Source organism: Lycium ferocissimum, chromosome 10, assembly GCF_029784015.1.
Source record: "Lycium ferocissimum isolate CSIRO_LF1 chromosome 10, AGI_CSIRO_Lferr_CH_V1, whole genome shotgun sequence".
Taxonomy (NCBI): Eukaryota; Viridiplantae; Streptophyta; class Magnoliopsida; order Solanales; family Solanaceae; genus Lycium; species Lycium ferocissimum.
In genome coordinates this window covers 44888360-44916046 of record NC_081351.1, presented here as the reverse complement: position 1 = coordinate 44916046, position 27687 = coordinate 44888360, and the positions used below count along the sequence as shown (strand labels likewise).

General features: G+C 34.2%; 1 protein-coding gene and 1 long non-coding RNA gene across 4 annotated transcripts; one reads left to right on the top strand and one right to left on the bottom strand.

Moving 5' to 3' along the window:
- Positions 1-927: 927 nt before the first annotated feature.
- Positions 928-3869, bottom strand: LOC132034037 (uncharacterized). The gene is made up of 2 exons (XR_009408927.1): positions 3165-3869; positions 928-1337 (listed from the first exon to the last, which is right to left on the bottom strand). It is a non-coding gene; the product is annotated as an uncharacterized LOC132034037 (long non-coding RNA).
- A 9426-nt stretch (positions 3870-13295) lies between these two features.
- Positions 13296-27122, top strand: LOC132034035 (UDP-sugar pyrophosphorylase). Of its 3 annotated transcripts, none has more exons than XM_059424248.1 (17): positions 13296-13421; positions 14312-14416; positions 16013-16129; positions 17907-18047; positions 18283-18382; positions 19043-19170; positions 19250-19321; positions 19456-19520; positions 19974-20034; positions 20144-20261; positions 21529-21653; positions 22826-22902; positions 24364-24469; positions 24588-24647; positions 25497-25577; positions 26218-26457; positions 26646-27122. In XM_059424248.1, the coding sequence occupies exons 1-17, from the start codon at positions 13344-13346 to the stop codon at positions 26811-26813; spliced, it is 1842 nt and encodes a 613-aa protein (XP_059280231.1). In that variant the 5' UTR covers positions 13296-13343; the 3' UTR covers positions 26814-27122. The 3 variants fall into 3 exon arrangements, with proteins under 3 accessions (XP_059280231.1, XP_059280232.1, XP_059280233.1); XM_059424249.1 differs by lacking the exon at positions 13296-13421 and adding an exon at positions 13756-13966; XM_059424250.1 differs by lacking the exons at positions 13296-13421; positions 14312-14416 and adding an exon at positions 14486-14716.
- Positions 27123-27687: the final 565 nt, after the last annotated feature.

Here is a 27687-nt window from a genome sequence, read left to right as displayed (position 1 = left end):
TAACAAGCACCAAACAACTCTCATATACTTTCATCTCTTCAAGTTTAAATCATCATACGACATAAGGCCTTTTTTTCTCCTCTTTTATTTAGCAGAAAAATAAAAGTCTCTCTGAAAAAATGAACTTGAATTCATCAAAAAGACTCAGTCTTTGAAGGTTGGCAATCTTTTCTTTCTTTGTTGGGTTTGTTAATTCTTGTTTTTCTGTGACTATTAGTAGTAGTAGCAACGATTTGATTATTAATGGAGTTTTGCTTAGTCTTAAGTAGTGTTTAAATATTCACTACTAAAAAAACAGTGATTTTCGACCTCACGCGGTCGAAAAAGGCCAATTTTCGACCAAAATTTCGACCTCAAGGCACAGTCGCTAACAGCTAGGGTGAAATTTTTTTTCGACCTCACGTGGTCGAAAATTTTCGACCTCAGGCGGTCGAAACAAGTTTTCTACCTAAATTACGAAAATAAAGTTTTCGACCACGTGAGGTCGAAAAGGTTATTTTTTATTTAAATATTAATAAAAAATTTCGACCGCATGCGGTCGAAAATATTATTTTTATATAAATATTTTTTTAAAGTTTTCGACCTCTTGTGGTCGAAATATGAAAGAATATTAAAAAATAAAAATCAAAAATCAAAATTTCGACCACGTGAGGTCGAAATTTAGCAATATTGTTGCCCCGATTTCGACCTCGTGAGGTCGAAATTCAAAATGTTGCCTTGATTTTTTGACCTCGTACGGTCGAAATTCTAATTTACAGGTACAATTTCGACCTCATTAGGTCGAAAATTATCAATATCAAGTTGATTTTTGACCTAATGGATTCGAAAATCTAAAATTTTTTCAACATTCGGTTGCTTTTACACAACGACCACACGCCAATCTCATTCATCAACCAAATCAACAATGCAATTCATCAACACATCCAATTCATCAAAGTACTTCTACAATCATAAACTACAACATTCTACAATCAAATTCAACCTCAAATTCCAATTTAAAGTACTTCTAATTCAAATTACAACTACATTGAAACACTTAAACATCATAAACTTAAACAACCATAAACCACATTCTACAATCAAATTCACCTTCAAAGTACTTCTAATTCGAATTAAAACTACATTCAAACACTTAAATATCATATGCATATCCAAGAAACATAGCAAAATTAGAATCCAAAAGTATACGAATCAAAAAAGTCAACGTTGGGTGTTAGAGACATGATCCGAATCCTCCTCACTATCCTCATCCACAAAACCATGATCTACGTTGGCCTGTATCCTACGTCGTCTACCATGGGAAGGTCGTCTACGTTACCCCAATTATCACACACCATCTACACAATAAAAAAAAAAAAGGTTAGAAAAAATGTTGAACGAGACATACATACTAGTACAGAGAAGACCAAAACAGTTTAATTTGTATACCAACATGAATTTGGAACAGTCTTAAATGCCTGAGAGTCAACAATCAAGAAATAACTCAAATTCTTTTAGTTCCAGTGTTCTTCAACAGTTCAACCTTTAACTCAAAGGGCATAGTTTACCTCCATACAGAAGCTAATCCACCTATATTCCATAGTGACATCAAAGCTAGCAATATTCTTCTAGACTCAAAAATGTTTAGGATGATGAAGGTGTACTACCTAATCATGTATCAACTATTGTGAAAGGCACACCTGCAAGTCTATTTATTCTTTCATACCAAACGCACCTTTGATGGTATTAGATCAAGAAATTGCAGTAAAAAGCCCATGTTTTCTTTACACAAGCAAAAAAAAAAAAAATTCCTAATTAATAAGAAGAATGTGGCATTGAGATTAGATTTGTAAAGTTTCAGCATCATCAAGCTGGATTTTTTGTTATCGAAGTCAAAGTTTCTGATTTACATACTCTTTATCATCTTTCTTCTTTTCCTTTTTCCTTTTTTCTAACTGCAACTACCTTTCTATAAGAAAGTAACTTATATTTCTTCTTCGTTGTAGCACTTAAAAGTAAGTTTCATTATTGATAAATAAGATAGACAAATCAGGACTTGAATCAGTTCCCTGATACCTTTTAATATATATATATATATATGCATTCCCTAAGGGGTCATTTGGTAGGAGGGTTAAGTTATCACAAAAAAAAAACTGGTTCATGTTTAGCATACATTAATATGAATTGCTTCAAAAACTATTCTTTTATCACGAAATAACAATCAGTTCTTCAAACTTCTCTTATGCATAAATTTCACCAATCCAAACTTCTTATTTGCCACTTTCTTCATCCCTTCATTGCCAAGCATTCAATTTCGACACGTCTCTCGTACACTAATCCTATTATACGCAGAGTAGTTGAAACTGTATTACATCAGAAATTTCACTTAATATGAGCTCATTTGAGTTTCTAAAACCAACTCACTCTAAGATAAAACTCATTCTAAGCAATCAAATTTACCAAGTTATGAACTACTAACAAATAGACAGTTCACAATATCATAACTACCAAAGTTCCCTTCATAAATGCCAAATTTGCCCACATCCATAACCACAAAATGGGTTCAAGAAACCCAAGTGGGGTTTCAAGAAATACCAACATTTCAAATCCACAACTCAAAAAGCCCATAAATTCTGCTATACAAGAAAAGTGACCTTAACTTTACCAAATTAAAAAAAAAAAAACTCAGAGAAGCATACAATATTTGAACAAGGAACAAGGTACTTCCTTATCAGCCTCATCTTTGTCAACACATGGCTATCACTTAGAAGTCATCATGAACGAAACTGGAAAATTACTATTGGACTTAACAAGTTTCAATTTAATAGGCACAGATAGGCTAGCCGACCGGTAACAAATAACCAGAGAGCATATTTTGGCCCTTTAATGCACATTAATCCTATTTTTTCACTTGTTAACATTCAACTAAGAAAAAATCTCTTAACAAGAAGATCAGTTAATCTAATAACCAGTGTTATCAAAAGCAAAAGAATAGAAAAGCTCTAAGGTTAGCTGGGGCTTTAAGCGCAAAGCGCAAATAAAGTATGCGCTTTAGTGAAAAAAAGCGCAGTGGTGCAAAATTACAAATATATGTATGTTTAGTCCAAGACTTATAATAGTAAGCATGAATAACAAATATATGGATAAAGAAATTGTAAAACATCACGATAAAGTGAAATATCAACCATCTAGTATCACATCTTCAAGAGAGGCTCAATGGCAAGGAATAGTATGTCTTGGAGCCTTGATGACGACACTGAAGCGCACATTAAGCGAGGCGAAGTGCTCAACATGTTTTGAGCCTCGCTTCACGGCTTAAGCGCGCCTTTGACAACACTGCTAATAACTGGAAGATAAAACAACCAAAGGCTTAAATGAGGAATTATAGCCATTACTAGTCCTTAAATCCTCACCTTAAACAGAATACTGCAGGAGGTCATTTTTTGGTCAAACTCAGTTCAGGTTAAAGGCGCTGTTTTGGGAGACTTGTTTAGACTCATGGATTCGATAACCAACAAGGTCAGATTTTGGAGCTAGCAAATGATTAGGAGAACATGGATTGTATTTCAAATCATCAGCCTTTAAAAGAAAAAAATACACTAGCTTTTCAAACAGAGAAATCATTTGAGTTAAGAACAAGATTTCTTACAGTTCAGATGCTTTGATGAACAAGATTAATTGGAATTTCAATTTGAATACTACAACAACAACATTCAATTTCAATTCAAAACCCAAAAATAAAGTTAACATTCTAAACCCTAAAACAAACATTGAACAATCAATAAAGTTAACAAATCTACTAATTAAACTACAACTATACAAAGTAATGCAACTAATAATGATAAAACGAGATTGAAAACCAAAAACCAAAAAAATAAAAAAGACTAACCTAGCTCCGGTGGTAGTGGTGGACGACGTCTCCTACTTGGAGTACAACGGTGGTAGTGGGTGGCCGGAGATACGGCATCCTGCCCTCATTTCCGATAAATCTGCACCGATTGATAAAGTTTGATTTGTGTATTTTTGGAGTTGTTGGAGCTTTATTTTAGGACTTAGAAGCACGTAGAAGAAAGGGAATTAGGTGAAGAAGAGGAGAGTATAGTCAAATGAAAAATTGGGGGAGATGAATTTAGAGAGAGTAAAGCATTTTTTGAAAGAGAAGAGAGAGTTTTGGGGGGAAGATGAAATATTCTCATCGGGCAGTGGGTGTATATTTTACTGAAATTTTTCGACCGCGTGTGGTCGAAAAAATTAAGTCAGATTAATGTGAGTAATTATTTCGACCTCATACGGTCGAATTTTTTTTATTTTTTTTAAAAAAAATTAATTAATTGTTTTATATTTATATAATTTATTTTTGTGTAAAATGATTTTTTTTTCATTTATTCTTTGTACGAAAAATAATTTCGACCTCATGCAGTCGAAATTATATTTTCTCGTTAAAAACGACCCCGTGTGGTCGAAATCCTGAAGAAAATTAAAAAAAAAATTAAATTTGGAAATTTCGACCACATGAGGTCGATTTTTTTTCGACCAAAAGTGAGGTCGAAATTTCCAGGTCGAAAATACCTGTTTTTTTAGTAGTGTCAGTTGTAATAGCTTCAAAGTTCATGTGGAATATAACTTCTCCGTGCTTTTAATGGAAAGAGAGTTTTAAATTGAATCAACTGTTTTTATTTTTCATAAAGAATAAAAGCAGTAAGCAAAAGTGAAGGGAGGTGAAAGAGTAACCCCTTCTTAATTACGAAGTAATGGCTATAAAAAATCATACCACTAAGATTGCATCTTCATCAAATGGTCTTAGCCTTATATAGAGTGAGAATAATTACATGTGCACTTCTCGTGCCCGCGGAATGGTAAAATTCGATAGCAATTTATGTAATCATTGACATTTTTTATTTGTAGGTCTCTTACATGCATTTAAAAGCCTTGATATGCATTTTATAATTTATCACTTAGAGAGATATTATTTTACGTCTAAATCAATTTTGAATTGTATTGTTGAAGAACCTGTTACATCCATTTCAGTAACAAAATTTGGATGCTTTGAAACGGTCGTATCTTGTAATAGACTAATTGTTTTTATCACATCTTCTTCAACTGTCGCGATCTTTTACTATAAATGCTTAAACCTCTCTAAAGCAGCCACAATAAATTTGTCTGCATGAAAAATTTGGAACGACCTTCACTAGAATTTTCTTTATCATCATTTTCTTCTAACTCTTTGCACTTATGTATTTTTTTCTTTCTTTCAAGACTACCAGCCCATCACATTGAAGCAAATTCTAGCAATCTCAAGTACTGAATAGCAGCGAAATATAAAAATTTATTGCTTAATACCCATACAAGATCCATGTGTTTAATCAATTCGACAAAAGGATCAGATCACTTACCTTTTGATGTGTGATTGCTCGATATACTTTTTGCCAAATTTGAACTGTAGGTCTTTGCTCGAAAATGAACGGCTACCCTCTACCAGTATCCACACACGAATGATCACAAACAGACACGAAGTGCTAGCTTCGAGTTGTGGGATATAATTTCGGGTTGCAGATCTTAAGTCGGCTGCCAGAAATTAGGTCATAGTTAGTTTGAAAATAACTATGCAAAAGCTTTTTTTTTGCTTTTTATGTCTTCTGAAATATTAATGTCTCTCACTATTTATAGTGATACATTAATCCTAATAATTCGAACCCTGGCTCGTGCAGAGTCCTAACTGATTAGGATATCTAATTAATTAAGATCCTAACTAATTAGAAATCCTAAATTGATCAGATATTTCTGTCTTTGTATAACTGTTGTTTATATTTATAGTTATACAACAATATAAATATAAATATGAATCATATTTTAGCCATAAAATAAATTCGGATTTACATTATTAAATAATGCATTAACAAAAATACAAATTTATATATTCATAATATATAAATACAAATTTACTAAAATAACCCCAGTCCGTTCATCACATTCTTGATGTGCGACCCAATAGGTTTATATCACGTTGGCAGTAGAATTAATACTATATTAATTTCACAAATCATAATTGGTTGCTAACAAGACATTATGACTAACCCAAGTGATAATAATTTAAAGTTCATAATAACCTAATTAAATAACATATGTCATAGTCCTTTTGTCGCACGATATCTAATTCAAACATATTTCATAGTTCTTTCTTACCTTATTTTTTTGAAAGTTCTTTTACACAAATAGAGAGAGGGGGGTGGAGGAATAGAGAAAATAGGGAAAATTGACATATAAGATATAAGACTACTTTCTCTATTTAAAGCCACCATACATGACAACAACCTTTAGAGATATATCATAATGGAAAATGAAAGTTAATGATACTATTCCTTTTTTGATTAATTAGTTAATGAACTTCTCTTGCGTCGGGTTCTGAAGATCTGGCTACTAATATCGAGTATATCACACATCAGTTTCTGTTAGGGCTGTACAATGAAAACCGACAAATCGCACCAAACCGACAAATCGAACCAAATCGGCAAAAATAACTCGAGTAGTGGTTTGTTTGGTTCGGTTTGGTGTTGGATAAAAAAATCCGATCATAATAGGTTTAGTTTGGTTTTAACTAAAAAAAGTCAAACCGAGACCAAACCGATCCGATTATATATATACAACAACAACAACAACAACAACAAGCCTAGTATAATCCCACCATGTGGGGTCTGGAGAGGGTAGAGTGTACGCAGACCTAACCCCCACCTTGAAAGGTAGGGCGGCTGTTTCCGAAAGACCCTCGGCTCTGATTATATATATACAATTTATAAATATTTTTTATACATATATAATTTATAAATACATGTATAACTTTATCACTTTTAAGCATTGATTAGTCGACTTCGTTCGTGATGCAATCCGTTTAAGAATTGGTACCACATCGATTGTATAATTAATTCTTTTTTGGCAATTAAAAGAGACTTTTTCATTACAAATAGCTACCGTTGTCCAATGTCAAAACACTATTATGGCGGAAATTACCTAGCGATGATCAAAACTAGCCTTTATCACATCAAAACAACTCAAACAATAAACAAACTGGTAGACTAAGGGTAGAAAATCAGCTCATCCAATTTTTTTTGTGAGTGTTGTCCATCGGGAACCTCTAACAAACACCTCTTGTATAATCCTCCTTGTAAGTATTTGTGGTGTATAATTAATTCTTAATGCTAAGTTTGAGTTATAATCTTTTTTGTTCATTTAGCGATAGGCTTTTTAAGTAAATGTTTAAAAGCTAACTAAAACTCATTTTACGGAACAATATTGAAGTTGTTTGTTACTACATTCGTTTGATTGTTATAGTTAACATCACATGCATGTTCTATACTTATTTGATTCAATTGTTATGAATTTTTTATTTAATGAGTCAATGAATTCACCACACATTTTTCATTTTACATAATTAGAAATAGAAGCATAAGATGCTTACTTTTGGTCAAGCAAATGCTATTATAAGATGCTTCGTATTGAACCAAAAAAAAAAACTCGAAAAAACCCGACTAACCCGAAAAATCCGAGAAAAACCGAGAGTGAAAAACCCGACTTTTGTTGGTTTGGTTTGGTTTATCGATTTAAAAACCTGATACAATTGGTTTGGTTTGGTATTTGAAAAGTCCGAACCAACCCGGTCCTTGTACACCCCTAGTTTCTGCCATAATAAGGACAACTTAAGGTGTTGAATGACGACATGTCTCAATTTTAACGCTTCAAAGTTCATGTGGAATATAACTTTTCTTGCTTTTAATTGAAAGAGATATTAAATTGAATCATCTGTTTTTATTTTCCATTAAAAAGTAAAGGAAAAAGGGTCAAAAATACCCTTCTACTATTGAAAAAAGATCAAATATACCTTCCGTTTGAGTTTGGGTGCAAAATTATCCTTAACGTTACATAATAGGATCAATAATACTCCTGACTAACGGAAAAGTGAAAAAACAGGATTTAGAACACTTAGAAGGTTGACTTTTCTTTTCTTCTCCCCTTCCCAGTTCTCTCTCCATGTCTTTCATTCTGCTCGCTATCCCTTTCTCTTTCCTTTATATCTTTCTTTCTCTTTTCTTGCCCCTTAATTCAAATCAATACAAGAGAAAACCTCCTAAATTCCATCTTTTTCACACAAAAATCTAACCCATTTTGCTTTATATGTGCAAACAAGTTCCATCCACCAGCACCTGTTGTATAAAAAAAAAAGTTGTTTTTTTCTCAAAGCAAATATATCAAGAACTTGCATGATTTTGCCATGGACGGGCTAAAATGCTATACTCAAATTATGTCATCTCATTGACAGGAGGAAATATATATATCGAGCAAAGGATATGTACAAATCTTGAATACTCTTGTCAAAAAGTGTAAATCAATTACTCACTAATTCGACCGCTATTGCACAAAATCGAGTTAGAATTTCAGTAGATGCAAACTCAGTTTGACATATACCTTTGCGCTAATTGTTCTAACGAGAAATTTTTTGCTCTTGGTACCACTCCTACACGCTAGTTTTCTCCGCTCAATATCCTGCATGCAAGTTCATGTTGACTTTTAAGCAACTTTATATGCAGTACAAGAAAACATTAAAAAAGGTTGCAATTTATCTTGATGGCTATGTTTCCACTTGCTGAAAAATAATACTTGAAGGACATTAAAGCTAGACAACCAAAACCAAAATTTGCTCAGACTAGTTCATTATGCAATATTGATAGGAAATGACTTGTATGCAAATTCATTTACTTGACAACCTAATATGTCATCAATCACACCGCACTTGTATACACAAAATTAGTTAATGGCTGGTTTGTTTTAGGATACAACCGGTGGTCGTGGGTGAAACTTGAGTGTAGATAAAGCAAAATGGGTTCAATTTTGTGGGAAGAAAGATGGATTTCTAATAGAATTTTTTCTGGATTTGACTTGATTTGAATCAAGAGGTAAGGAATGAACAAAGAAGAAGAAGAGATAGGGAATCCGTGGGCAGCAGACAAAATGAGAGAGGAGGCATGGAGAGAGAACTGGGAAGGGGAGTAGAAAAGAAAGTCAACCTTTTAAGTGTTTCCTGTTTTTTTACTTTTCTGTTAGTCAGGGATATTATTGATCCTATTGTATAATGGTAAGGGTAATTTTGCATCCAAACTCAAACGGAGGGTATATTTGATCCTTTTTCTATAGTAGGAGAGTATTTTTGACCCTTTTCCCAAAAGTAAAAGCGGTTAGCAAAAGCGAAAGGAGGTGAAAGAGTAGCCCTCTTCTCAATTCTGAAGTAATGGCTATATAAAATCATACCCCCTAAAATTGCAGCTTCGTCAAAAAGGTATTTGCCTTATATAGGGTAGGAATGTTTACATGTGCACTTCTTGTGCTCACTGAATGCTAAAATCCGATAGCAATTTACGGAATCACTGTTATTTTTTATTTTTAGATCTAGAGCCTGTTTGGCTTGACTTATTTTACATGTTTTTAAGCCAAAACAACTTTTAAGCACTTTTATAGTGTTTGGGTAAAATTTAAAAAGTGCTTTTAAGCACTTGTTTTTAAGTCAAAACAACAACAAGAAGTCAAAAGCCATAAGCTAGTACTCCTAACCTGACTTTTGGCTTATAAGTCAAAAGCCATAAGCTCATCCAAACGGGCTCCTATTGCATGCGTCTAAAAGCCTTGATCTGCATTTTATAATTTAAGAACATCATAGTAAGTAAATATTAATTTTTTTTTATCACTTAAAGAGATATTTTTTAATGACTAAACAAATTTTAGAAGGTATGGTTGAAGAACCATTACATCTATTTCAATAACAAAATTTGGATCCTTTGAACCAATCACAAATTGTGATAGACTAATTGTTTTGATCACATCATCTTCAACTTTCTTAATCTTTTGATATAACTGCTTAAACCTTTCTAAAGTAGCCACATCAAATTTATTTGCGTGGAAAATTTAGAACTACTTTCACTAGATTTTTCTTTTTCATACTCTTTGCACTTGTGTACTTTTTTCTTTCTTTCAAGACTATCAGCTCCACCACACAACATACAACAAATCCGCTCTTCTTCTTTTAAAAGCTGGTTAACAACTGACAACATCTGGATCACCAAATAGAATAGTTGATATGAATGATGGAGTATGTTTTTACTAAAAGTAGAATAGATAATTGGTACAATTTTAGGTGGAGCATCTATTATATTTTTAAAAAATAAGAACATTAGGAATAAATCGTGAAATAGTAGTTGAATTGAAAAAAAAATGTTAATAATAAACCTCAAACTTAATGGAAAAGATAACACGTGCACGTACCGTGTGATCTAACTGCTAACATTACTAAGTCAATTGTAATAAACCAACAACAACAACATATTCAGTGTAATCTCACAAGTGGGGTCTGAGAGGGTAGGCTGTACATATAATTTACCCCATCTTTTGATGGATAGAGATGTTGTTTTTGATAGACCCTCGGCTCAAAAGAAGTGAAATCAAAGCAGGATTAAAAAGAAAATAAAGGCAACAGAATAATAAGATGAACAAAACAAAAGAAGCAACTAGTAATATTAAAAATTGATGGATAAGCTATGGTAGATATACGAGGGTTAGAAATATTTATGATAGACATAGCACATCAAATCACTTACAGAATAGAATCGAAGAATACGCCAGTTTAATACAAAAGTAATGATAAATATAAATTTTCTCCTCTTAATTAGAATTTTGGGTTCGAGCCTTGAAAAAAAAAAAATCCTTTGGCAAGAAATTGCATTCTCATTTAATAACCTCATCCCAAGCTAGTCCGGATTAATCGATTTGTTAAATAAAAACACTTCAGAAAATAGTAAGATTAATGGATTTGAACTATATCTTTTGATGTACATGCTCCTTAATCACTTAGCTGTTGTTTTCCTCTCTCATTATTTGCCCTCATTAAGTATATAATATTGAATAATATTGTTTGATGTTTGTTAGTATAAGGACTAAAAACACATGAGTTGGTTAATTAGAGATGTTTAATCGTATATTACAAAGATTAAAATAAGAATAATGCAATAATAGAAGGATTAAAAATGTTATTTTTCCTTGATTGAATTATACATTTAATCCCGATATTTGTTTGCACTTAATAAAAATCTGAATCTTAACCATTGAGTGTGTTCATTTTATTTGTTTATTTGAATCTTAATAAGATCTTAATTATTAAATGTGTTTATTTTTTAAACATACAACTACTTAATGATTTGAATAGCTATCTATAACAAAATCTTAATATCATTAAGATGTTATTCATCTACTTTCACCACTACCATCACTGTTGCTCAAAATTATCAACTACCACCGTCACTACACAACATGATCAACTACCACCACTCACAATCACCATCCTCAACTACGTTCACTAGCACCACCGTCGATCACCATTGATAGGCCTCACCACCACTGGCCTCATTTACATTAATCATCACTACGACCATCACTACCGTAGCAACCAATCACTACACATAATCACACCATCAACCATCACTATATATCATCACCACTATTAGTTTTCATTATCGTCCACCAGCATCAACCACCATAGTTGACCACTACTATTAGTATATATATCCACCATTACAGCCACTAGCTACTATCCGCAACCGCCATCTGTCCCGATATAAGTGTCTTAGTTTGACTAGGCACGGAATCTAAGAAATAAAGAGAGACTTTGAATTTTGTGTTCCTAAATTAAAGTTGTGTCTGATATCTTAAAATGTCATTTGAATCTTGTGGTTATAAACTTGACATGTAGGATGTTTGAATTGTCAACTTACTAAATATAGAAAGATGCACTTTTTTTGGGACAGACCAAAGAGGAATGTAAGACACCTAAAATGAGACGGAGGGAGTAGTATTTTATTTGAATATTATATTTATTCTCATCCTTGTTTATAATTTTTGTATGCTTTTCTCTTCTTAGGTTTATCTAAAAAGGAATGTACTTTCTATACTTAGTACCTTTTTAATTCTAACATCGTACGTGTCATGTTTATGATCACAAGATTCAAAGGACTTTTTAATATATTATACACATTTTTTAGTTTAAAACTACAAGATTCAAAAGTTTATTTTACTTTCTTAAACTCAATGCACATTCAAACTAAGCTCCCGTTTGGCCATATATTTTGAAGTTGAAACTTGAAAATTTGAGTTTGTGAAGTTATGATTTTTGGAACTTGAAGTTGTGTTTGAATATTCATTTTACTTGGAAAAATTTTGGGGCTCTGTGAGTGGAAGTGAAAATTCTCCCAAAAACTGGTCTGAGCTAGTTTTTGGAACTTAAAAGATATGAAGTTAAATTTTCAAAATATGATCAAATTTCATGAACAAACAAATTTTTGTATTTTCAAAAACTAAACCAAAATCTATAGCCAAACGTTAGCTAAAACACATAAAATGAAACTCAGAGAAATTTTTAAATACAGACAAATTTTATACATGTCCTTCATAGGGTGAACTCTAGGCACGTTATTCCATCTAGAACAAAAATAGTGAAGAAGCAGCCAAGAGCTTTGATAGAGCCAAAATGCTTGACAATATGTGGTAGACAACTCAATTCTTGTATTTCTTGTGAATTGTATCTGACGTGCTAAGGCCAATGTACTTGAATTCTTTGTGAATATTCAGAGTTTTTAAAAATAGAAAATGAGATTAAATTGATGGGGAAGACCAAACTAATCCACTATCAAGACATTTTCAACCCATTTGTAGGTTACATATTTTAATATGTAAATAAGTACTCATATTTAAATGTCTTAATCTTAATAAAAAAAATAGATTTTCCCTGATATTTTTTTTTCTTTCCATTTGTCAGTTATACATTTTAATATTTAAATAAGTAGTCAAGTTTAAATATGTTAAATTTTAATTTAAAAAATCTATCTTCCATGACATTCTTCTTTTTCCGTTTGTCGGTCATGAATTTTAATATTTATTTAAATATAAATTTAAATTTAAACGTCTTAATCTTAATTAAAAAATCAACTTCCTTAACATTCTTTTTTTTTTTTTCCATTTGTCAGTTATGCATTTTAATAGTGAAATGTTAAAAGAATTCTATCTTCCACGAAATTCTTTTTTCTTTCTTTTATGTTTTCTCCGATCTGCTCAAATGTCAAAACATTCTCATGAGATTACACAATCCCAATAATATAAAATAAAAAAAAATAAAAAAAATACAGTGGGTAGTTGTCGTATAAAAGAAAAACACCTTTACATTGTCCCATCCGTATCAGGTGACTAACATTGTCACCTTTAACCTTTAGATCTCTGTCTCTGTCTCTGTCTGTTTTGGTGTATTCAATTCATTCTCCTGCGATTACACAAAAATCATGACATCGACGGCCGATGATTGGGCTTCCATTGCTCCCAGTTTACACAAGAACCTCTCTATTCTCTCGCCTCAACAGGTTTTTACATGTTTTTATTTAGCTTTGTACAATTGACTGTCTGAGGATCAGTGCCACAACACATTGTAAACATGTGAATTACCTTAATTCTATTCTCATTGTCTCAAAGTTATACTCGTGTTTAGTTGAATCGATATTTTTTTTTTTTTTTTTTTTTTGTGGAATTGAATTGAGATTAATGTGTGTGAGAGAGAGATTTTAGGTAGAATTGGCGAAGATGAGGCAAATTCTTATACTCTGTTTCAATTTGTTTGTCCTACTTTCCGTTTTCGTCCGTTTAAAAATGAATGTTTTTTTTTTGCAACTCTTTAATTCCAATTCCACGTGACATGTTTAAGACCACATGATTAAAGGACATTTTGGTACATTCTACCTATCTTTAATTTAAGACCCACAAGATTCAAAAGTTTCTTTACTTTCTTAAACTCCGTGCCAAGTCAAAACCGGACAAACAAATTGAAACAGAGGGAGCAGGGGCGGATCTAGGACCCGCCGACGGTGTTCACCCGAACATCCTCGGCAAAAGATGATGCAGTATATGTAAGGTATTTTTATTTTATTTTTTATGTACATATATAGATTTTGAATACCTTAAACACAAGAGAAGTGGTTGGTTCAGTGGTTTAGGGTGTTCAAAATTCACCTTGAGGTTCTAAGTTCAAATCCCAGTCACTACATTTTTATTTTTCGAACCCCCTCAGTGAAAATCCTGAAAGGATTTAACTTTGTACAATGACTGGCTAAATATCAATGCAATTTCAAACAGGCTAGTTTCCATAATTTTGTTGTCACTGTGTGAAAGTTAAACTCTTGTGTAGTTGAATTTGTATTGTTTTGTGTGTGTGTGGAATCGAATTGAGATTGATGTGTGTGTGTGTGTGTGATTTTAGGTAGAGTTAGCGAAGATGTTGGTAGAGATGGGGCAAAGTCACTTGTTTCAGCATTGGTCGGAGCCTGGAGTTGATGATAATGAGAAGCAGGCCTTCTTTGATCAGGTCTGTTCGGTTCTTTTTTTGCTTTTTCGCTGGGTACATTTTTAATTCTGCATTTTTTTGTATCTTCCTATGTTGCTTTCTTATTTTATTTAGTAGTAGTATTTAGTTATCGCGTAGTTTCTTATTCTATAATGTGTATTACTATCTGTTGCTGCATTTGTTTTGTATCTTGCTATTTTACTATCCTATTTTATTTTGAGCCAAGGGTCTATCGGAAACAGCCTCTCTACCCCGCAGAGGTAGGGGTAAGGTATGCGTACATCCTACCCTCCCCAGACCCCACTTGTGGGATTACACTGGGTATGTTGTTGTTTGTTGTACATTTGTTTTAATAAATTGGATTCTGGTGTCGCCATGGTATAGCTTATGCATGTATAAACTGGTTAGACTGATGAACTTTTAGTTTTGAAGTGTTTTTTTTTTTTCCTTTGAAAAAACAAAACCAAATAATCAGAGCCACATAATTATATATCTCCATTCTCGACTTTCACTTTTATATTGTCGAATATGAAATTTACCCCCAAAGAAAGAAATCATAGAACGGATTTCAGTCTCAATAGTTTGAGTGGGAATATTAATACTGAAGAACCAATAAACCCAAAGCAGAGTTTATGTTGGTGGTCATTATTACAGATGGATTTCAGATTACTGGCAACATATCAAATGTGATTTCAACAGAATTCCTCTCTCCAAGGTCCATAGATAGCTCCAGTATGGCATGGTTCAAAAGAATGCTTATTTGAGATCAGTGAATACTCAAACCAATCCCGATCAATGATCTCCATTCTCTCCAGTTAAGACAACTGAATAAAGTAACTAAGTCATAGTTGTCAGGTGGCCCTTTGTTGGACAGATGCTTGTATATTTCAACACAAAATTTCTGTTCCGCAAAAATTTTGAGGATCAATGATCTTAATTTGGCGAGTTAAATTTGCACTGATATTAAAATTACATATTTTTTTGGTCATCAGTTAAGAAGAAAAAAAGAGGTGATCTACTTTTATCAAAATTAATAAATGAGCTGTCAAATTTATGAATGCAAGGATTGAGAACAAATATGCAACTAGAAGTGTGGTACCATTAGGATTGGAGTAATTTTCAAAGTTTGCTAGAGGTAGGGGTAAATTCAGCCGGATAGTATAATGGTAAGGGCACTTTTGGCCTAATAGCATAACGGAGGGTAAATGTAGACAATATCCAATATTAGAGGGGTAAATTTGGCAATTCCGATCTCCTATTAGGTAGTTGTGGTAACTTACATGGTGAATTTCGGGATGTGATAAGGACCATAAGGTTGTAGTTTGCAGTTTGGAAAATAAAAACTTGATCTTGTTTGTCTTTTGTAGTTAATAGCTTATATGACAATTTATGTGAAGTTTTTCTTCTTGCTTAGTCATTCAAACTAAAGTAGCGAAAATTTGGAGTTTGTTGTCATTGTTGAATATTGTACAGCTGTTTTTGTTGGCAGTGTTGTAGTGCCAGAAATATTATTATTTCCGATTGGGCTTGTTTCCAAGTCTTTTATGCTTGTATCCACTTCCTACTTTAAATGTAGTATTTATGAACACTTAAGTGTTATTGTTATGGTTTTTTCAGATTGCCAAACTTAATTCAAGTTATCCTGGGGGGTTGTCAGCATACATTAACACAGCTAGGGATCTTTTAGCTGATTCAAAGACCGGGAAAAACCCGTATGATGGGTTTTCACCTTCCGTAAGTAACTGAATCCTGTGTTACTTTTCAGCAAAACTTATTTCGTTAATTATCTTTCCGTAGAAAGTAACTTTATCTATAACTTCTTTCATCAAGCAGCACCTAAGTTACTCGGACTCGGGTGCGAGTGTCCGATACGGGTGCGGATCTAGATGTCGGATCCTTCATGATCTAAATTTTAAGATTCGGGGATACGGATCCAGTTATGGATATGGGTGCGGGGATTCGGCTAAAAAAAATTCAAACATCTGAAAATAGAGTTATAAAACCTAAGTTACGGAATATTATGTGGAAAACTTGAGGAAAAAATATTGATCAAGAGGAGAATCCCCAAAGGAGATAAAAGGAAACAGAGTGACATAATTTTTTTTTATATACAAGGTATTCCATTTTCTTCAACTTCACCTTAGCTTTAGTTTTGATTAAAGAAATCATTGAATCTGTCCAGAATTTCTACGTCGATTTTGGTCAAAGTATCCAAAATCGGTTTACCAGATCGGGTACGGATCCCACACCCACACCCGCACCCATGTCGTGTCGACACGGTTGCGGCACCGAAAGTGAAGAGTCCGAGTAACACTGCAGCACACAGAAACTCAACTTGTGTTCTTATCTTAGTTATTGGATTGGGTGAATGTCTTAAAGTTTAGTTGGGCTTTTATGTCAGTAAATTAGTGCAGGTGCTGCTTATAAAAGAAAAGGCCATTTTTCGCAAATCTCTTGAATATGGTACTTCTACAGTAATTTATTGTCTAGACAGAGTGTCAGAAAAGTGTGAAGCCATTTAAAAATCCCTGCCAGTTCCTCGACATGAGTTTCCAGGGAGACTATGATTTTGTAACTTTCATGTTGTGCTTGATAGCTTATTTGCACTTGGCACATCTTCCATGAGTGCAGGCTCTAAATCCATCGAAGTATTAATGTGAATGGCGTTCTATGTGACGTCACCTATTATGGAATCACTCTTTGGAATATAAGTTGGAAAACAAGAACCGAGGAGTGATGAAAGTGTTGTCCGACTAAACTCATGGGAAGCCCAACTTTCCTACACCCCTGCAGGTGTCTTAAATTAGCACGTTGTATGTTGCATTATTAATTTATTACTATGGTATGCACAGAAGAGATCAGATGGAGGAGCTTGTTTGGATGACTTAGTGTTACAACAACAACATACCCAGTGAATTCCCACAAGTGGAGGAGCTTGTTTGGACGACTTAGTGTTGTTGAAGCAATAAGAAAAGTTATCTTCCAATAAAAAAAATACACAGCTCTAGTTGTTCTGTACAATAACCTTTGGTGCAGTGGCATACTACAGTAGTTGCTGGTGTTTTAGGACTAACCATATAACTGGCCACTTGGTCTTATTTGGTGTAATCTGAGAAATTCAATTCAATTAGTGGACGTGGTTTATGATTATCAAGTCTTTTGGACTTAATTTTCCTCTCAGCATACTTGTTGTAGCTTGTCTGAAGACCGTCTACTTATGGTTCTTCGAACAGCATTGGGTTCTTATCAGAAACCATTTTGATGTTCTTTAGCATTGTGGATAAAGTAGCAACACATTTCCTTTTGTTTCTTGTGAAATGTGATATCTGATGTTCAATGTGGTCAGATTTTGACTATATTTCCTTGCTCGCTCCTCTTGATTACCTTGGAAAATTCGGAAAATAATGGATCACCTCATTAATACTTATATAACATGCACTTAAATTTAGAGCACATTGATGCTCTGCTCTAGATCAATGATGCATTCTAAGATGAAAGTAAACTTTTGCAGGTTCCATCTGGAGAGGTTCTGACCTATGGTGATGATAATTTTGTTCAATTTGAGGAGGCTGGCATCAAAGCAGCACAGAAGGCTGCATTTGTTCTTGTTGCTGGAGGCCTTGGAGAACGTCTTGGGTACAACGGGATAAAGGTAGAGCACATAAAACTTTCATGTGGAGCATCTTTGACCATTTTTGCCTCTCAAAGATTTCTTTTGGTTGGTTGATCTAGAACTTGTTTTGATTTTTGCCTTCATTAGGTAAAATACGCAGAATCTTTTGCAACTTGATTAATAGCTGTCATCTGTCATTTCACCATGTATTAATCTAAGGATGTCTGGCTGCATAAGATTGAGTTCCGTGACAATTTGTTCTAACTATTTGCAGGTGGCCCTTCCTAGAGAAACAACTACGGGGACATGCTTCTTACAACATTATATTGAATCTATTCTTGCTTTACAAGAAGCCAGTTGCAGCCTTGCCGGAGGTTGGTAGACGTGCATGTTATGACTAATATTACTGAATTTGTTCCATTAGGGACTAGTATTACTGTTAAACTGCTTCTTGATTCCCAATTTTTTATGACACCATTAGCCAAGTAAACTGAAATTATTGAAGGTAGCAATCCCAGGTTCTGTGAGGTATCTCTCCCTTGACTGTTATGTTAATTTTAAGGAGGTTGGGAGGGGTTGTTGAGCTAGGGAATCCAGTCACAAGCTTAAGATTTATGAAGCTCTTTCCAAGATTTATTGGCCAGTGTTTCTATTTGTGAGATGCCAAAATTTTGATTATTTAGAAACATTTTAGAAAGTATAGAGAACAATTTAAACCTTATATCCTATGCACAAAGTTGTTGGATAGAGTGGCTTCATATAGCCGGCCCAAACTAGCTTGGGATTGAGGCATTGTTGTAGTAGCAGTAGAAACAAAATAAATGTTTCTTATGGATAAAACGGTGTTAAGAATGATCTTCCTTGGCTTAGCCAAAAATACATACAAGCTAAAAAGAATTAGCTGAAAAGAATATCTTTTTGCCTAGAGGTACCTGCGAAAGTATCATAATTCGAGGTACCTAAAAGTGATACATATCCTTAATACAATAAACATGTAGGACTTTCTTTGCAACTAACAGTTTCCTTGTAATTAGGCGACTGTCAAGTGGACATTCCTTTTGCTATTATGACATCAGATGATACACATTTACGTACTTTGGAGCTCTTAGAAAAAAACTCTTTTTTTGGAATGAAACCCACACAAGTGAAACTGCTTAAGCAGGTGAGCAACTGATCTCAAGAAGCCGTTGAAGAATTTAGTCATAGTACCAGAACTTATATATTTCTTGATTCTTTTGTAGGAAAAAGTTGCTTGTTTAGATGATAATGAAGCACACCTTGCTCTGGACCCCCATAGTAAATATAAAATTCAGGTGGATAATTCCATGCTTAATACTCTTCGAAGATTTAAAGATATGAGTATTCTTGTATTCAATTGATATCAGTAACTTCTTAGCTGAAAGTGCCTCTATTTATTTGATTTTCACTCATGCCCCTGCTTTATCAGACAAAACCTCATGGCCATGGCGATGTCCACTCACTTCTTTACTCAAGTGGCCTTCTTAAAGCTTGGTATGTTTTCACTCCTTCTCCCTCTTTTGTTTAAACTTTTTCTTTCTTTTCTGCCATTTTCATCCACTTTGATGTGATTTTGGATGGACCAATGAACTAGCCCCTTTTAGCCTACATAAAAGTTAATCGTTAGAGAAAGATGGATGCCTTTTTGTCTCAGTCCCTTGCTTTATAACTTGAACTGAAATCTTTTACCATTATCATTATTTTCCTGGACCTTACCTTGTAGTGTATCCATCTTTGAAGTCAAAAAATGAAATTCATACTTTCAAGTCTTTTTTCCCATCGTTTTCTGGAAACAAAAGCTGATGTAAAACCTTTTAGTATAGCCTGTATCTAGATCACTAGTGCATCTAGTTTGTATTGATTATTTAACAGGTGCATATTTTACTTAAAGAGAGAGAGAGTTAAACGTATTTGTGATTTTGATGGTCCAAATTTTGTGCAATCTAGGCATGATGCAGGCCTAAGATGGGTCCTCTTTTTCCAAGACACCAATGGTTTACTTTTCAAGGTTTGTTGGATGCCTTTTTCTTTTTTGTTCTTTTGTTTTGAATTGTTCTGTAGTCTGCTCATGTATGTTAGGCCAATTTTATCAATCTGTACATTTCATTGTCTTTCAGGCAATTCCAGCAGGACTAGGTGTCAGTTCCACGAAAAAATACCATGTCAATTCTCTCGCTGTTCCTCGGAAAGCAAAAGAAGCCATTGGTGGCATTACCAAGCTTACTCATAAAGATGGTGAGTAGATGAGTAACGTACATCTACCTTTGCATCTTGTAGTGGCTCAGGGGAAAGGTCAGAAAATAAGTAGTAAATGCTTAAAAGAAAAGAAAACATGGGGTCATAATATGAGCTTCTTTGTTGTTCAGTTGTTTGTGACAATTATATTATAGCGGTAGAAAACATTTTATCTAAAGCGTGTTCTAAGCCATGGGCAGTTTCCTGCTTTCGTAAGCTGAACCTCGCAGAGTTGGTGGCTAAATGTATAGCCAGAACTTTAAAGGGTCGCAAATAATAGGATACTTCTGTCCGACCACTACTAGTTGGTTATGCTCTGTTTAGTTGGTTGTCTATAAACTTCCAACAGCATTTAAGCTGATCTTTTGTGAAGGTAACTTGAGATGAGGAATATCAGGATCTGTCTGTTTCATGCGTGTTTGCTTTCTGTGCCTGATATACATACTTCAGATGTGCTATACTTACAGAGATTCTTCAAAATTATGGATCTCTCAATGGAATTTAACAAGCTGAAGATGAGACTTTTATTTAAGATAATAGCCTTGAGAAATTTGTGGACGACATGCCTTTTAGAAGAAAAATACCGGGTTGCTGATATCCTTTTTTACATACATCTATGGGTGCAGGTGGGCCACTTGGCCAGGTCTGTAGCAATAGTTTTACAGTAGGTCAAGCCACTTCAGATAATGTTCCCCCTGTAGCTGAACTAACCCAAAGCCCCTCTGAGTGGAAATATCTTCTGAGTAGTTGAGTTGTTTCTTTTGGTGTAACCTACAGGATGTCAAAGATAAAAATAGCATGATAGATTTATTGACACACTACAGGGATAGGATATTGCATAGATGGAATCCATTGTAAAGGGGGACTTTTTAATCTGTTTCTGTATTGTATCCTAGCACAAACCTTTGTGCTCGAAAAAAAAGTTGGGCTGTTTCTGTCCTATCAAGAGTAACTCATTAAGCACAGAAATTATGTTTTCTAACAAGGGTAACATCTAACTCTTTTAAGGTGTATGTTAACGTTTATTTTGGAGTCTTTTCTGTTTCATTTGTGATAATTCTCCATCAGCAATAATTCTCTGGGATTCAGGTTCCAATGTTCTTTCGCTCTTAGGTTAGTACTGCGAAAAGAATTGATGTTGAACATGGTAGGAGTACCATGTGAGAAAATTTATCTGGGCTTTTTGTGTTTCTATCTGACAATTATATCAATTGGGGCTTTTTGTGTTTCTATCTGACAATTACATCAATTGAAAAATCCTTTCTAGGGCGAACGATGGTGATTAATGTGGAATACAACCAGCTCGATCCATTGCTTAGAGCTTCTGGATATTCTGATGGCGATGTCAATTCTGAAACAGGCTATTCACCTTTTCCTGGAAATATAAATCAAGTATGTGTTAGTCATATGCTGGATTGTCTTCTTTTCTTTCTTGCCATTAATGGCTCATTATAGGCTGTATTATTTTGCATATAAAATTGTTTCACCACTCTGTATGATAACCCAGACATCCCCAAGTTCTTGGGAATTTTGGCCCATAATGCATGGATCCCTGTGGTTACAACTATCAAGGAAACCTCCATTCTTTGAGTTTGGATGACAAAACTCCTAATTACCTCTAAGTGGAGAAATTGGCAGCTGGATCTACTTCCTTCCCCTTTGATCCTTCAGCATATAAAGGCATTTCATATTTGATTCTTTTTGTGCTCCATAGTTTACAATTTATATGCAAACCTCAAGAATGGTTGTGTAAAAGTTGGGATCCATATTCCTGTATGTAAGAAACCGAGCAAAATAAAATGGGAAAGTTCCCCTAAGAACCAGATAAGTAGGCTGACTTCTTCTTAGGAAAGAGCAAAGAACACTGTTTTTAAAATTTAAAATCAGCTTCATACTTGGTTGAAGCCTCACTTTTATCTAAGGCAGTGGCTTGATTCATCAGTGTGGGATTGTGTCATTAATCTTTGAAACAATGTTTGGTGATGAGACTCTTCTACCATCCTAGCTCAAAACATAAATTCACCTGAATCATTGGTCTTAAGATATTTTTCAAAGACTTTTTAATACTAGAAGATGATAAAGTCTCTTTGTTCTTTACCTACACTGAACTTCTAGTAGCTTAATTTCTCTATTATTGCTTTGCTACGTTGGCAGACTTGATTTAACTTGCAAACTGATTTCAGTAAAGGAACTAAGGATAACATTCTAATATGTTACTAGATTATATGAATGTAAATTTTATAAAGAAAATGCATTTTATTCCGAGAAGCATATTTAAGGAAACACGTGAAAAATTGTAGATGTCAATGCAATTACGAAAGATGGCCATCTTCTTTAACTTTAGAGCTTATTGGAAATATATTATATGCCCCTTCTTCGTGACAGTGGTCTATAATATTTTGAGCATGTAGTTACAATTTACTTTGGAGGATGTAAGCTGGACTAGTCATGCAAATTGTGTCGTAACGGCCAAGTTCCTCTGTAGGATAACTTTCCTAGTTTGGTTACTTTCAAGTAGAAAAGTGATTTATTGCTCACCTATGGCTGTTGACATTGCGATGCAGTTGATCCTTGAAATTGGCCCATACCTTGAGGAGCTCACAAAAACAGGAGGTGCGATAAAGGAGTTTGTTAACCCTAAGTAAAAATCTACTCTTATGTCTCTACATTTAAGACTTTAATTGTATGTTCGATGCTGTGGTTTCATGTCGCTTGTTGTTCCTTTGAAAACATATGCTGGTTTTCTTCTTATTGAGTAATGACTCTTTGCTGTAACTCCAGGAAATTTTCCACGACAAAAATATGTAGAGGAATGAACAACTGAATCTAATATGTTGCTAGGAATGAGAAACAAATTGCAAATGAGCTGGATTTCATTGTCATGAAATATAAAAATACTGATCAGCTTCGGATGCTTTATATCCAATATGTTTTCTTGCTTCTAAGACATTACAATGTACAGAAAATAGGAGTTTATTCTGATCCAATCACCTAGAAGTTTATATCATTTATGGCTTCCCCAATCCGATTTAAACCTCTGTTTTGAGATCGAATATTTCAAGGGTTTGTTAAGATTATATGAAGCAGAAGACAGCGATGGCGAAGTCGAGGAGAGTAGAGTTAAGAGTGATGTGATATCGCAATTCCTACTGTGAGGGAAGTGGTGTAGAGGGTGGATTTGCTAAAGAAGAGACACTGGTCATGGCGTTTGGATGCTTTTCCTTTGTGATTGTCTCTGTTTGGCTTCTAGCTATAGTACCTAGCTTAAACATTGTGGATGCCATGATAGTTTCCGGTCCGCTTCCGTCTTCATATTCACTGTTTAGTTTGTTGATTTCAAGTGCTTTGTTCACTGTACCAAGATGATGTCATACAGCAAACAGATTCCTGAACAGCTAAGCTCTCTGGAAGAAGTTGTGCTTCTTCACTTTCGGAAGCTGGCTGGTTCTTTGTCCTCTGAAGATCTGGAGGTGATTTATTGATTTCAGGAAGCAACAAACATATCTATTCAAAGAAGACAGGAACTTTCAGCAAGCTTCCTTATCCTTCAGAGGAGACACTGGATACTAACTCATCAATACTGGTCATTGAACTGAAGCTAAAGCTGTTGATGCAAGCCGGCAACTGAGAAGTGGGACTGGAATGTGTTGAATATCCTCAGCTAGCATTTCATAAGCTAATGACGGAGCAGCATCTGGAGACTTTCTTTGTATTTCATGCCTTACATGTGGGTTTATGTTGCTTAGATGAACACTGGTATTGCAGTTTGTTTACAGGATATTCTGCACGACACCTTTCTGGATCGATTTGCTGGGAAGGTTGATATTTGTCATTTTGATAAGACTGGAACATAACATCCGATGAACTACAAAATAATTCAACAAAGAAATAGAAGAAAAGGTGGAGTGAAGCTGTTCAGACTGCAATCAAAGGGATTGATTAGCAGCTCCTATATCATAATTCATTTGTTAATCTGTTGTCATTTTGTACATGTTTCTCGTAATCGCAACATTTTCAGGGCAGATGCGTTGTTAAAATCCTATCTTTGCGTTTTCAGAAGCTGCTTTATCTCTTTTTGACTGATTTTTGCATCTCTTTGTAGGTACAAAGATGCTACCAAGACTGCTTTTAAGTCCTCAACTCGACTTGAATGCATGATGCAAGATTATCCTAAAACTCTACCTCCTTCAGCTAGGGTTGGATTCACTGTGAGTAGAAGATATCAGTCTTGTTTTAGGCTTCTGATTCTGTTACATATGTTTTTGAGGCATCTACTGTGAAGTTATCCAAGTGTGTGACATCAAAATTCTTCTTACAATGACTCAGATGATGGATGCTTGGCTTGCTTATGCACCTGTGAAAAACAACCCTGAAGATGCTGCCAAGGTATGATGAGCAGTTTTCTGCAGAAATAGTTTCAGTAAATTTGGCAGACGTCAATTGGGGCTGGCTTAACATTTTGATCGTCATGACAAAATCCATCATCCCCTACTTCTAGCTCTTGCTTCTCATCAAAGCCTCTGATGATTTAATGCTGACTTTATATAACAATTATATTTGTCCCTACTGGTTGGGTTTGAACCCTTCCTTTGCGTCTTTCTGAAAATTTTGCAATTGGACTGAAGAATTGATGCTTCTGGCTTTTTCTTTCTTATAAATCGACTGTTAATTTTATATCAAATTGTTACTAGAAAAAATTCCAATTTAGAACATTATCATGTGTTTTCTTGAATGATTTTGGCTTCAACCTCTTTTGTTTAGTAATTTAGATCTTGTGCATACTTGTCAGATACTGTAATTTGGTTGTGTAGGTATTTAGTATCATAACCAAAGTATGTTTGTGGAGGCAACATTTTTCCGTGGTCTGTGAGATAACATTGTTGAATCTTTTTCTTGCATATGCAATCATAAGCTTATACTTAGTTGGCAAGCTTTGCTAAAACTTACACTGAAGGTGAAAATTGCAGTGGCATATTTCTTCTACTTTACTTTTTCCTTCTTCGTTTATTGTCACTGTCCTAACCCCTCTTTCACCAACTAAGAAAGTTCAAATTGCTTACTGACGTCCTTAAGTCTTATGTTTTGACTTGTATTTCTTGGGCTTTGGCATTTTTAAAGTCTTTCTGGACAGTTACTAAACATAACTTAAAGGTTGTTAACTTTTTATTGCTCTTGACGTGATTTGTTGTAGTTCACTTTCTAACTGTTTTTTAATTGTCTCCTTTACAATGAAAGGTTCCGAAAGGAAATCCCTACCACAGTGCCACTTCAGGAGAAATGGCCATATATCGCTCTAACAGCCTCATTCTAAGAAAGGTACTTCTTTCCTTCTGGGAATTCAAGTGAAAACTGAACTTCTTCAGAGTATTTCTTTCTTGACCTATGGGTATCGATATATTATACACCAATTGTAGTTCAAATCTCTATAGGAGACAAAACAAGGAAAAGATTGCTGGAATCTGAAAGAAGCCTTTTTGGCTTTTACTGTGTCCTAGTTTTTAAGTAACACGTAAACCAACAGAAGACAATAGAGGGGAAAAGACAAAGCAGAAATTAATAAAGAAGAATTGCTGCTCATCACTGGTCAGAGAAAAGTAAACCAGAACATTTTACTTAGTCACATGATGAATGAGTGGTGAGCAAGCCCAAACATAAGGTTACTGTTATGTCCATTAACTTGTGTAATTATTTAAGATCATTTTGTTTCGCCCCATAATAAAGCAATTTTTGATCCTGCAATCTACTGTTTTCAGACCACCTTTCCTTTTGTTGTATGATAAAAAGATAGGAAAAGTCTCGATACTGAAACTTCTAATTGCGATAGTATGAAGATGACTATCAACTCTTGAAACTTTCCCTTCATAATAACCACAACCACAATTTCATGAGTTCGGTTGTTAAACCTGTCTCAATCTAGTTGTGTGCATCAATTACACTATATCTCTTTTTATTACAGGCTGGTGTTAAGGTAGATGATCCAGTTATCCAAGTATTTAACGGACAGGAGGTGGAGGTATGGTCTCGAGTTGTGTGGAAGCCGAAGTGGGCGCTTACTTTCTCAGAAGTAAAAGCTAAAGTGAGTGGAAACTGCTCCATTTCACAAAGGTCTACACTGGCGATTAAGGGGAGTAATATTGCCCTTGAGGATCTTTCCCTGGATGGAGCTCTCATTGTAGGGGCTGTTGATGCTGCTGAGGTATGTCTCAAGTCCTTGATCAATTTATTATCTAGATGAAGTTACAGGGGTGTATCAACGCCAACTATGTCTTTTAATTGATACACCATGTCTATATGCTTGTAATTTGTCCTCCCTAAATTCAAATTTTATGATGAAAATATCAGTTTGATCTTTGATACTTACTGATAACTATTTGTGTTTAACAGGTCAAAGTGGGAGGTCCCGTGCAGAACAACGGTTGGACAATTGAAAATGTCGACCATAAGGATACTTCAATACCAGAAGAAATAAGAATCAGGGGTTTCAGATTCAACAAGGTTGAGCAATTGGAGAAAACATATACCGAGCCTGGGAAATATTCTTTGACGCCATAAGGTTGACACGTTCCATTCTCAGTCGGAAGATTGTGAGCTCCAAAATTCTGTAGGAGCTCTGAGGTTAAGCTTGGCTAAGCTGTGGATATTTATAGCAGATTTTGTTGCTTAGTTTCTGTTTCAGCGTTTCTTGTAACATTGTGCCATAGGTGATGGCTGTTCTTTTGCCTCCAATGATTTGTAACTTGTTAACGGTTGAAATGTTTAGGAAACAAAATAAGGTCATTGGTCAGTAACAAGTCCTTTTGAAAATTGTGGCGATATTGGTCTGTAACAAGTCCTTTTGCATAAAAGAATTGGTTGACGCTTCTTATAAGTGAGTCCGGAGCCAAAATGGCTTATTTTTCCAGCCATTAGACAAAAATGGTATGCTTTTTTTTTTTAAGACCAAAATGGGTATTTGATTTGGATAACCAACGAAATACCCACACCTTTTCGTTCATGGCCGAATTATTTCAATCAAATTTTTTTTTTTTTTTTTTTTTTTTTTTTGCATTTCGTGATATGTCCAACGAAATAGCATTAAATTTTAATTTTTTTTTTTTAATTTGGTTCATATAAAAAACGAAATAAAACAAAAAAAAAAAATTGTTGCATTTCGTGAAATGTCCAACGAAATGCAACAAATTTTTTTTTCTTTTAATTTCATTTTTTAAATTCTTTTTTTTATTCCGTTTACACAAAAATGAAATAGGAAAATCAATTTTTTTTTTTTTTTTTTTTGCATTTCGTGATATGTCCAACGAAATAGCATTAAATTTTTTTTTTTTTTTTTATTTGGTTCATATAAAAAATGAAATAAAACAAAAAAAAAAATTGTTGCATTTCGATGAAATGTCCAACGAAATGCAACAAATTTTATTTTCTTTTTAAT

What these genes read in the sequence shown, in the direction of transcription:
- LOC132034035 (XM_059424248.1), top strand. Translation starts at nt 13,344, where the DNA reads ATGACATCGACGGCCGATGATTGGGCTTCCATTGCTCCCAGTTTACAC. An exon ending in CCAATGGTTTACTTTTCAAG is followed by an intron (nt 20,035 to 20,143) that starts GTTTGTTGGATG and finishes ATTGTCTTTCAG; the next exon opens with GCAATTCCAGCAGGACTAGG. An exon ending in AAGGAGTTTGTTAACCCTAA is followed by an intron (nt 22,903 to 24,363) that starts GTAAAAATCTAC and finishes ATCTCTTTGTAG; the next exon opens with GTACAAAGATGCTACCAAGA.